The sequence below is a fragment of the Quercus robur genome, chromosome 7 (genome assembly GCF_932294415.1).
Source record: "Quercus robur chromosome 7, dhQueRobu3.1, whole genome shotgun sequence".
Taxonomy (NCBI): Eukaryota; Viridiplantae; Streptophyta; class Magnoliopsida; order Fagales; family Fagaceae; genus Quercus; species Quercus robur.
This window is the reverse complement of record NC_065540.1, coordinates 46,255,578-46,267,081: the sequence shown is the minus strand read 5'-3', so window position 1 is coordinate 46,267,081 and position 11,504 is coordinate 46,255,578. Positions and strand designations below refer to the sequence as shown.

Sequence of the window (11,504 nt, the reverse complement as noted above, 5' to 3'; positions counted from 1 at the left end):
ACGCGTTCAGTTTTTCCAAGAAGGTGAGTTGGAATGCACTATCTTTTCTTGCATTTCCGAAATGCACAGGGTAGGAGTCCAAAGTCTGTGTTCCATCTGTGTTCACTTTTTCCTTTTAAGGGTATTTTTAAAATCTATTTATTTTTGTTAAAATTGAAAATTTTTTTATTAAAAAATGTAAAATTTAGTTAAAATAGTACAGCGAGACTTATTCATAGTACTAAAAAGTACAGTAGAGTCTATAAATAATAACAAAAATAAACTAAATAATAAAATAAGTTGGTTTTTTAAACTGAAACCAAACACACACTAAATAAAGTAAGAATTATTGAGTTGGATTATAGAATGATATTAGTAATAAATGAAAACAAAAAAAGAAACTACCCAATTTTTTTTTTGTGATATCGTGACATTATGTGTGTTTATTTTTAAATTAAAAAGCTAATTTATTTTACTATTTAATTTATTTCTACTATTATTAATGGGTCTTGTATTTTTTGGTACTATTTATGGATTCTATTATACTATTTCAACTAACTTTTATCTTTAACTATATTACTTTTAGCAAAAAAATTTCAATTTTAACAAAATAAACAAATCTTAAACAGACCCAAAGTATATGGCTGGTATTCTCTCTAGAGAGGAAGAAGCAGAGTTAGCATGCAGTAACAAAAAAGTAAAGGACATTAGTCACGCTGACTTCGAGGGCCAGGTGAGGGAAGGCCTGACCTCCTTTCCTTCTAATCCGGGGATTGCTAGACACCCATTGTCATTCAGAGATAAGCTTGTGGGAGAGATACCTGGGGCTTACGTTCAAGCTTTTAATTTTACTGAACTTATGGAGGCAAATGAAGAAGCAGATGAGGAGCGCCCTGACCTTAGAGAGGGTCTTATTGCTGTTCCCTTTTCAAAAGAGCTGAAGGCCCGTATTCGATCTCCCTGGAGTAAAAGCCTCATTGTCAAAGTTTATGGAAGAGCTGTTGGATTCTCGTTCCTCCATGGCCGACTGCTGTCCCTTTGGAAGCCAGTGGGAAAGATTGATTGTGTAGACCTTGGTCAGGAGTTTTTCCTTATCCGTTTTTCCGTCAAAGAGGATTGTGAGGTGGTGTTAAGAAATGGTCCATGGTTTATAGGAGAAAACTTCTTATCCATTAGACCATGAGAACCAAATTTTAAACCAGCTAAGGCAAATATCTCATCGGTGGCTGTTTGGGTGAGATTGAATGAGCTTCCCATTGAATATTACCATGTGGAAGCTCTTCAAATCATTGGGAATGCCATTGGCAAGGTATTAAGAATAGATTCACACACAGCCACCGAGTCCAGGGGAACGTTTGCTCACCTATGTATTCAGGTGGATGTTGGTAAGCCACTTATTACAGCTCTTCTTATTGGGGGTAAGGAACAACCGGTGAGCTATAAAGGGGTTCAAAGGCTATGTTTTTCCTGTGGTAGGATTGGCCACCATCGTGAAAGTTGCCCATATGTTGTTCGGAATGATGCTGCTCAGGCGAGGGAGACTGAGGAAACAATGGAGAAGACGGCGAGACAAGTAGGCGCTGTGCATGTTCCTGCCAATGCAGGCACCACGTCGAGCACGTCTAAGGGCAGTGGATCGTACGAGGGCTCGGTGGGAGAGGACAAGTTGGTGGACAGTACCAAGGACGTGTATGGTCCGTGGATCATGGTTTCACGCAAAAGGCATGGGAGCAAGGGGACAAAAAATGAGGTCCCCACTGATCAGAGCACACCAAAGATGAAAGGGATTGGGAAGTTTGGGCCTAACGAAATTGCTCATAGGGAAGGCAAAAGGAAGGTGACATTGGAACTTAGCCCATTTGGGGCCCAAATGGCCAACACGGTTCAGTCAATTTCCAATAGGCCGAATCCTTCAAGCCATAATCCAGGCCAGGCCCACGTGAAAAACTTTAGCCCAAAAGCTGAGTCAAACCTCTCTATTAGGGGTAAGAAGGGAATTGCAAGGAATAGGGCTTCTTCAACCGGAACTATAAAAGAGGTAACTAATTTTGTAGTCAAAGGAGCGGACAACACAGTGAGGAGTTCTTTCTTAGATAAGCAGAGTGTGAATGGAGATGCAAACTTCAACTTCAATGCTAAGTCTGGTGGGCAATCGGCGAGCTCTAGTCTTAATGGCCATCAAAGCTGTGTTTGTCATGAAGAGAACCAGCCAAAAGCTCAAGCGGCCTTGGAAGTTTGAGCATCCTCTGTTTTTATGGAGAAAGGGGAAGATGAGCTTGCCCATTCCAAAGCTACTCTAGAAGAAGCGGAGCTTATTGCAAGGGATCAGTGTTTGAGTGCTAGCAATGTGATGGCCAAGGAGAGGCCGGTTGTATGCCATGGTGTGGCAGAGCAGATGGATTTTGAAGAAAATAATGGCGTGGGTCCTCCCTCCTTTTAAAGGAGTCTGGTGTCTTTCATCCATCTGTTATTTATGAAGATAATTGTGTGGAATTGTAGGGGTGCCTTGAAGCCCAATTTTCAAGACTATGTTCATGATCTTGTCCGTCAATATGATCCTGCTATTTTTGTGATTACGGAAACCCACGTTGGTGGAGATAGAGCCCGGGATATAACAGATAGGTTACCGTTTGATGGTGCTATCCATACTGAGACTATTAGACAAGTCGGGGGTTTATGGCTCTTATGGAACTCAAATAGAGTGGAAGTATCTTTTCTGGCTAGCTCAGAGCAAGAAATTCATTCCACAGTGAAGGTACGTTCCTCTAACTCTAGTTGGTTATTCTCTGCTGTGTATGCTAGTCCTAGGAGTGCTGAAAGGCGTATTTTGTGGAATAATCTATCTAATGTAGCTGATCTACATAATTTGCCTTGGGTCATTGCGGGGGATTTTAATGAGCCCCTTATTGGTGCAGATAAGTTTGGTGGCAGAGAGGTTAGTGTAAATAGGGCTCTGTTATTCAAGGATTGTTTGGATAAATGCAATATGGTGGATCTTGGATTCTCTGGTCCGAGGTTTACGTGGACTAATGGTAGGGAAATTCAGGACCTCATCCAAGAGAGGATTGACAGATTTTTTGTGAACCCAGACTAGTATCTTATTTACCCGGAAGCTAGAGTAACTCATCTTACCAGATGCCACTCTGATCACTATCCTGTGCTTTTAGAAACAATGCCTCAAAACATGGTTCAATTAGATCGCCCATTCAAATTCTAGAGATATTGGCTATCTAATTTATCCTTTCCTTAGGTTGTGTCCCAGGCTTGGAGACAACCCGCTCATCTTCATGAGGCCATTAAAAAATTTGCGGCTGATGCCACTGTATGGAATAGACAGCAATTTGGTAATGTTTTTTCTAAGAAGAATCAGGTTAAAGCTTGTTTGAATGGGATTCAAAGGACTATTGCTTCCAGGCCTTCGAGTTATTTACTAGAGCTTGAAAAAAATCTTATTCATGAGTTGGAAGCGATTCTTAATCATGAGCAAGAATTATGGGCACTCAAATCTCGGGTGAACTAGATGGTTCAGGGGATCGCAACATGGCCTTTTATCATGTGTCTACGTTAGTGAGGAGAAATAGAAACTGGATTACTGCTATTAAAAATAATGTGGGGGAGTGGATCAACGATGAGGCGGGGGTGATGGAGTTTATTTGTAGGGGATTTTGTGATATTTATTCTTCTTCCTTCACTTCTTCGTATCGGTAGCCTAGTCAATTCTGTACAGGGCAGGGCAGTTTGAGTGATGAGGATAGAGACAGTCTGTGGTCCAGGGTAATTGATGAAGAGATTAAGGCAGGGTTATGGTCGATGAAAGCGAACAAAGCCCTTGGCCCAGATGGGCTTCATGCGGGGTTTTTCCAAACTTTTTGGCCGACTGTGGGAGAATCGGTGATTCGGGAAGTTAAGCAAATCTTCGTCTAAAAAAAAATGCCAGAGTATTTAAATCGGACTCACATTGTGCTTATTCCAAAAATTCAAGGGCCTGAAACTCTTGGAAATTATAGGCCTATTAGTCTCTGCAACACAGTATATAAAATAGTTACAAAGATTATTGTAGCTCGCCTTAGACCTCACTTGGAGAAGCTTGTTTCCCCTCTCCAATCGGCTTTTGTTCCTGGTAGAAAAGGGATAGACAATGCGATTATTGTCCAAGAGTTAATCCATTCGATTAGCAGAAAAAAGGGAGCTATAGGGTACATGGCAATTAAGATTGATCTTGAAAAAGCCTATGACAAGTTAGAATGTAGTTTTATCCGGGAAAGGCTTATGGAGATAAATTTGCCCCATGAGTTAGTTGATCTCATTATGAGTTGTGTGTGCTCGGTTTCTTCCTCTGTTCTTTTTAATGGTGGTAGTCTCGAACTTTTCTATCCTTCGAGAGGAATTAGACAAGGGGACTCATTGTCTCCTTACCTCTTTATTTTATGCATGGAATACCTTGGCCATCTTATTGAGGGGAAGTGCAACCAGAAGATGTGGAGTCTAGTGAAAACTTTGCAGGAAGGGCTACCTTTTTTCCACCTTATGTTTGCAGACGATGTGGTGTTATTTGCCAAAGCTGATCTTGGCAATTGTGTGGCCATCAGGGATGCTCTTGATACATTTTGTAGCAACACTGGTCAAACTATTAATGAAGCGAAGTCTCGGGTTTTCTTCTCTCCAAATGTGGATAGAGATAGTAGGGAGTTGCTTTGCGATGTTCTGGGTTTCACCTCAACCACAAATCTTGGTAAATACCTTGGAATTCCCATTAAACACCCAGGTTCTCCGCTGGATGTCAACTTTATTCTGGATAGAGTTAAGCAAAAATTGGCGGGATGGAAATCAAATCTTTTATCTCCAGCTGGCCGGACTGTTCTCATCCAAGCTTCGTCTTCTGTAATCCCCGCCTATGTCATGCAATGTGCTCTCCTCCCTAACAAAATTTTGGAGGGTATTGACCGAGTTAACCAGAATTTTCTCTGGGGGTCGTCTGAAACAGCTAGAAAAATCCATTGGGTGGGGTGGAATAAGGTAACAAAACCGAAGAAAGTGGGTGGTCTTGGCTTGCAAAGTGCAAAAGGTAGAAATATTGCATTGCTTACTAAACTAAACTGGAGGTTTCATACTGAAAAAGAAATTCTTTGGGCTCGTGTGATTAAGGCGAAATACTGCTCTAATCGAAGAATTAATGCCAGGAACCCGAGCTGCCTCCCTTGCTCTCCTACTTGGAAAGGTATTTCGAAAGGTTCAGAGTTATTCCGGCATGGATCTAGGTGGGTGATTGGAAGAGAAAGTCTGTTGAGCTTTTGGGATGATAATTGGACTCACAAGGGTCCCCTAAGGCAGTTGATTCAAGGCCCTCTGCCTTTGGGGGTGGCTGAGTGGAAAGTTAAGGACATTGCCTCTTTCGAGGGGTGGAAGTGGGATATTGTTCCTTTTGTCATTCCTCAGGACATAAAAATGGAGATTCAAGCCATTCCTTATGCTCTTGCTGCTAGGAGCGAGGATAGTTTAATGTGGAAAGGTTTGCCGATGGGTGATTTTAACATGAGAAGTGCTTATAATATGGTAGCTGGGGTGGATTAGTTACCAGAATTTAAGGGAGGTTGGCTGTGGAAGCTCCATGTTCTCCCTAAGATTCAATTCTTCTTGTGGAAATGCACCCATAATAGTATTGGAGTCAATGTGTGTCTTGCTACCAGGGGAGCGAACACTGACCCGCTCTGTCCTATCTGCCGTCAAGAGCCTGAAACTATAATCTATGCCCTTCGGAATTGCGAGAAGGTCAGGGTTGTTTGGAACAAGCTGGGAGCAGTGGGTTTCGACAAAGATTTCTTTTCCTCTAACCTTGAAGACTGGATGGCGCTTAATGGGACTTTGGATACTGTTCACAACCAAAACTCTCCTCCTTGGAAAATCATGTTCTCTTTTGCCGTGTGGATGATTTGGAAGGATAGGAACCAGTTTGTTTTTCGGGGGCGATCTTAGAATCCAAGGTTAGCAAAGCTTATTGTTGACCATGCTTTGGAGTTCTTTTTTTGTGCTGGCCCATCCAGAGGTCCTCGGATCCGGGTGACAAGTTTAGTTAAATGGGGTAGATCGGAGATTGGGTGGGTGAAATTAAATACTGATGGATCGTCATTGGGAAACCCAGGAGCAGCGGGTGGAGGTGGTGTTATTCGGGACTGGTGTGGGAAATGGATTGTTGGATTCTCTAGGAAGATTGGCATAGCAACGAGCTTACTAGCGGAACTATGGGCCATTCGGGACGGGTTGATGCTCTGTTTTGATCGAAGCTTGGCTATGGTTGAAGTGGAGCTGGATGCAAAGGCAGTTGTGGAAATGTTAACTAACTCCCAATATTCAAATATTGCTATTGCTCCTCTGATAGAGGACTGCAGGTACCTCATTTCGCAGATTCCCCATGTGAGAATTAAACATTGTTTTCGCGAGTCCAATAGTTGTGCAGATAAACTTTCAAGGAAGGGTGCCAGCCAGACTTTGAATCTTATTTTGTATGAAAATCCACCTGTGGATTTAAGTGAGCTTGTGGAGGCTGACCTTAGTGGGGTTAGTCTTGCCAGGCAATGTCCTAGAAACTTTGTTATTCCGTAGTGTTTTTCTTTTGTTGTATCCAGTTGACCCAAAAAAAAAAAAAATTATAAATCCTAGTGTAAGTAACAGCTAACTATTCATAATAATAATATATATATATATATATATATATTTTTTTTTTTGGTTAGATATTCATAATATGCTATGTCAGAATTATGGTAAAAAAAAAAATTTCATAATTTTTGGTACTCAATACCGTGTTTACTTTTAGAACTGTATATGCTAGGCAGCCTGGGCCTATAAAGGCGAGTAATTTTATTTGAATTTCCCCACAAAATGTTGAGGACTTCGGTCCATTTCCTAGGCAGAAGCAAGATTTATGCACAATTGGACATTTGTAAAAGATTTGCTCTTTGGCCACTTCTCCACCAGGATCACATCTTAAGACTCATGAGATTTTTTTTTTTTCTTAATAAAATAGAAAAAGAATAACCCATAAAGCAAACCACTGTCATCATATTAGGGTTGTTTAAGGTTAAATACAGTCACCAGATTTGGGTAATGTTAAGCACATCCAGGACATTTTTAAAAATAACCTATTTGGAAGTTACATGTCTGCCATCAATAACAGCTTAAAGTGAGTTGTTAAAGAATCAAGTTTACAAAGTACTGATACACGCCCCACATAAATCTTATTCTAGCCCCGATAAAGAATCAACAAAATTATGGTTTTTGATCAACTAAAAGCATCAAAAACAACCTAAACCTCAGGAATTACAAGCTAAAAAAATGATATTTAATTCATAGCCAGTTGAAGAAATCCACATCAGAGTCTAGAAAACGATCAAAAGCACCAGAATTTCACCTCCCCAGATCAATTTCAGGCCAAACCCACTCACTTGCCCCTCCATTCCTTCACAATTGGAGCTTCCCACAGAGTCTCTCTTCTAATAGAAATTAAACTGACCAAAAAATTCACAATTTTAAAGTATGCTATGTCTGAACAAAGGACCTAGGGGTACACAGGGAAAGATGATTGTATAGGAGAGAAACTGGTTTGAAAAAAAAAAAAAATTGATAGAAGGTTTGAATTAGAAAAACAAGTACTCAGAGACCAAAGGATCTTATAAATTTGACTTTTTTTGCTCTGAGTTCTTGACTTTACTTCTTGTTTTCTCTTGCTTTGTGTATGTTTTTTAAGAATAATTTTTTGGAAAATGCTAGAAATGTTAACAAATGTTGTTAATGCTACTTTATCTATTTTACCAACTCATTTTACAATATTCCCAACATTTCATTTCTTATTTTTACATACAACCCAATAAAATAATATGAACTATATAATAAAATAAGATAAAACTGCTACAGTGAATCAGAGATAAGGAGAGAGGAAAGTGAGAACAAAAAAAAGAATGGCTAAAATTTTTATATGTAAAGGTCTAATGGTGTTTAAAAATAGCCAATGCCAATGCTCTTAGGGGTGAATTTTTTATTGTGATATAACAACTTATGGAGTCACACAAAAGTAAGTTAAAAAAAGGCTTTTCGACACTTTATCTAACACGTGGCGATAGGTAAGTTGGGGCAATAGTTGTACAATAAGTCAGGTCTTCTATTTACCCAGTTTTCTCTTTTTTGTTTTCACTAGTATTAGCCTTTTGCTTCTACTTCATACAATTGTGTAATTCTTTTTTTGATAAGTAGAATTGCTTTATTGAAGTAAAACATTTTATGTTCACGACAATGAACACAGCGGGTCAAGAAAAATTACAGTCAAACAATTGTGTAATAGAAAATACTAACTCATCAACAAAAGATTAAGAGAGAGAAAAGAAAAAAATTGTATAAAATGGAGTCAACAAAAGATTACACCTAAGCATAACTACTTCATTGGGAGTAAAAACAATGATGCAAATCATACTAAGGAAAGAAAGATAAAAATATAGACCTGGGAGGTATGAACAGGTTATTTTCAGTTCTTTTTTCTTAATCACCCAAAACAAGCAATACTAGCAAGAGAGTTGCTTTCTCGTTTGTTTTCAGTAAGAAGATAGGCATTTTAGGCAAAAGAAGAATTAAAAAGTAGAAGCAAAATCTTTAGCTTAAATAGATTACATTTGACAGAATGAGAAACTTTTTTAATAAATAATACAAGTAAAACATTTAGTATAAGTGTGAAAACAAGGAGTTAAAAGAGGTCACCATAAAATTGTCAGCAAAGAAACAATGAGCACATCTTCCTATACTTTGTAAATTAAAAGTGGCAAGAAACATGAACTTGGCTTGATAAATAAGCTTGCTCAAAGTTGGTAAGCAACCACTTTCTTTTTTAAGTAATAAATTATTATATTAAACAAAATTTGAATTGAGAACAAATAATTTTAAGTATATATTCTTTGTACCCAATTATCACCTCAGTACAACCCAGAGAGAGCACTACATTTATCCTAAAAACAAAGCCACTTAATTAAGGTAATGAATCAACAATAATAAGAATTTATAACAGTGACATATTCATATCTTATGTATGATATAATTAATGCCAAGTACATTCAAAGAACAAAATGAAAAACTATTAAAAAAAATAAACATGAAATGCATCTTACCTATTCTCCGTAGTATGTAACTGCACTGTTGGCAGCTTTGTCAAGCAAAACTAGACTCTCAACATAAGAATCAACAAAAGTATTGTTATATCCAATCATCCTAAGATCTTTAAACTCTTTGCTCTCACAATTCCAAGAGACAAATTGTCTTTCACTTGATACGAATACAATGTCCCCATTCCTCCTAAAACATATTGGCCTTGGTATGACCTTTCCGAATTCTCCATCATCAGTAAAATATTGTGTCCACGATGATGTAACACCATACTCTTTCATTACCCATAAAATGAAATGATGACTATCATGCTGTAAGCGACTAAATTTCTCGTTTCGAAATAAATCAAACAAGTGAAATAGTTTCACAAATGCGAATTTGTATTGATGATTGTGTGGTACAATTCTCTGTGATTACAAAAGAGTTATCCTCTGATTCAATCTCCTTAAAAGATTTGTTGATTGGATTTGTGATGATGTGATTTTGTTTTGAACACAAGATATCCTTCAATTTGGTTGAGGGATGGATCGAAGATTACTGAAACGGAATTGCAATGAATTTCTGGCTATGAGCTTGTTTAGAAATCCTTTGTTCTTCGCGTTCTTCGTGTTCTTCGTGCGTTCTTCGTCTTCGAAGATTTGTGGTGGAAGTTCTTCGGAGCTTTAGAGGCTTGAATCCGTTGAGCTTCAATGATTTGTGATTTGTTGATGTTTTCGGACACTTTTGGCTTGATTCCCGTGAACTTTGAGATCTAGGCAGATGATCTGAATGATTCTGCTTCGAATGTTCTTCGATTTTGGGGCTGAAGTTCTTGAAGTTCTTGAAGGCTTTGAGGCTTGATCTTCGCAGAGCTTTTTCACTTCTGAATTCTGGTCCTCTGAATCCTGGTCCTCCTAAATGTCTCAGGAAGGATTCTATTTATAGGAGTTTTGGGGTGGGTGAGCGACACGTGGCGGAGCTTGATTGGTGACACATGTCACAGCTTGATTGGTCCGCTTGAGTCATCGCTTACACGTGCGAGGCTGCTTGAGTCATCGCTTACACGTGCGAGGCTGCTTGAGTCATCGCTTACACGTGCGAGGCTGCTTGAGTCATCGCTTACACGTGCGCTGCTGCGTGATTGGCTCTTGCATGACACTTGGCAAATTTCTGTTGGCTTCTGAATAGTGATAGCAAAACCTAGCAGCGATACATGGTGTTCTGTAATTGGCTGTATTTTGTGGACTTGGCAATGTGATGTGTCAGCTTGTGATAGGTCGGGAATTTTCCCTCTCTACAAATGCCCCCTCGAGACTTGTTCACACACACGATCTCGGAGTGTGGTGTGGGAATGAGTTTCGAAAAATGGATTTTTGGTACTTGACTTTTTAAGTGAAGTAGTTGAAGGTAGTGGAGCTGTTGAAGGTGGTGGAGCTGTTGAAGGTGGTGGAGCTGTTGAAGGTGGTGGAGCTGTTGAAAGTGGTGGAGCTTTCAGAAGGATAAGATTAAGTTGAAGTACTTTCAGAAGAGTATTTTGGATCGTTGGCGGCGATCACAAGATGTTGAAGATGGGGAAGATGAGAGAATGGTGGCTGGATACAGCATGCAGGGTCATGGAACTAACCTCGTGTTCTTAAGAACTTCTGGAGAAGTTATTTCAGAAGATCATGCGTTGGATTTTGACGAGGACAGGTGGGCAAATGGTTGAATGCTGCATATTTGTATCACCCAAATTAAGTTGAAGTAATTTCAGAAGCTTATGTATTCTGGGTATGCTGGTAGAGGCAATGAAGCAGATGGAGATGAAGCAAAGCAAACGAGCAAAGCGTACACCACCATGGTACTGGCCCTGTATGTTGGGACCCTTCTGGTGTAGATGTTTATGGGAAGTACAACTTGGAATATGGGACTGACTGTGCGTTGCATGGGGTCCGGCAGTAAGTAATTGAATGCGCCTGTGTAATGGGACCATGCCAACGGACATTATGTTGAAGTAATTTCAGAAGAGTATCTTCTGAAATCCTTCAAGCTGATTTTAAGTTGGAGTAATTTCAGAAAATGAGTTTTGAGGTACCAGCAACGATGACCTTTGGGTCCCCCAGTAGTGGGGACATGGAATAAGGCTTTGATGACCATTTACCAGCACCAAAGGCTGAATTCTGATGAGCTGGCGCCTTGGAGGTTGTTTTAAGTGTTGATGGAAAACAATTTGTAGGATACCCCAACACTTTTTTACCATCTTCATCTACTGCCACTTGTTGGAAAAGCACAGAAAAAATGAAAGATGGAGCTAACTTGTGAACCTGGTTTGGAAACCAGACAAGTTGCTGTTTGTTCCGAACCACTGCTGCTGCTGGAAGATCAAGCAATTGGAAAGAGACTACAGGAGCCCTGAGGTTAGGAAC

At 39.6% G+C, this 11,504-nt stretch overlaps 1 protein-coding gene across 1 annotated transcript; it reads left to right on the top strand.

Annotated features, from left to right (window-relative positions):
- Positions 1-619: 619 nt before the first annotated feature.
- LOC126691511 (uncharacterized) lies at positions 620-2,218 on the top strand. The gene is made up of 2 exons (XM_050386545.1): positions 620-1,097; positions 1,182-2,218. The coding sequence occupies exons 1-2, from the start codon at positions 620-622 to the stop codon at positions 2,216-2,218; spliced, it is 1,515 nt and encodes a 504-aa protein (XP_050242502.1).
- The last annotated feature ends 9,286 nt before the right edge of the window (positions 2,219-11,504 follow it).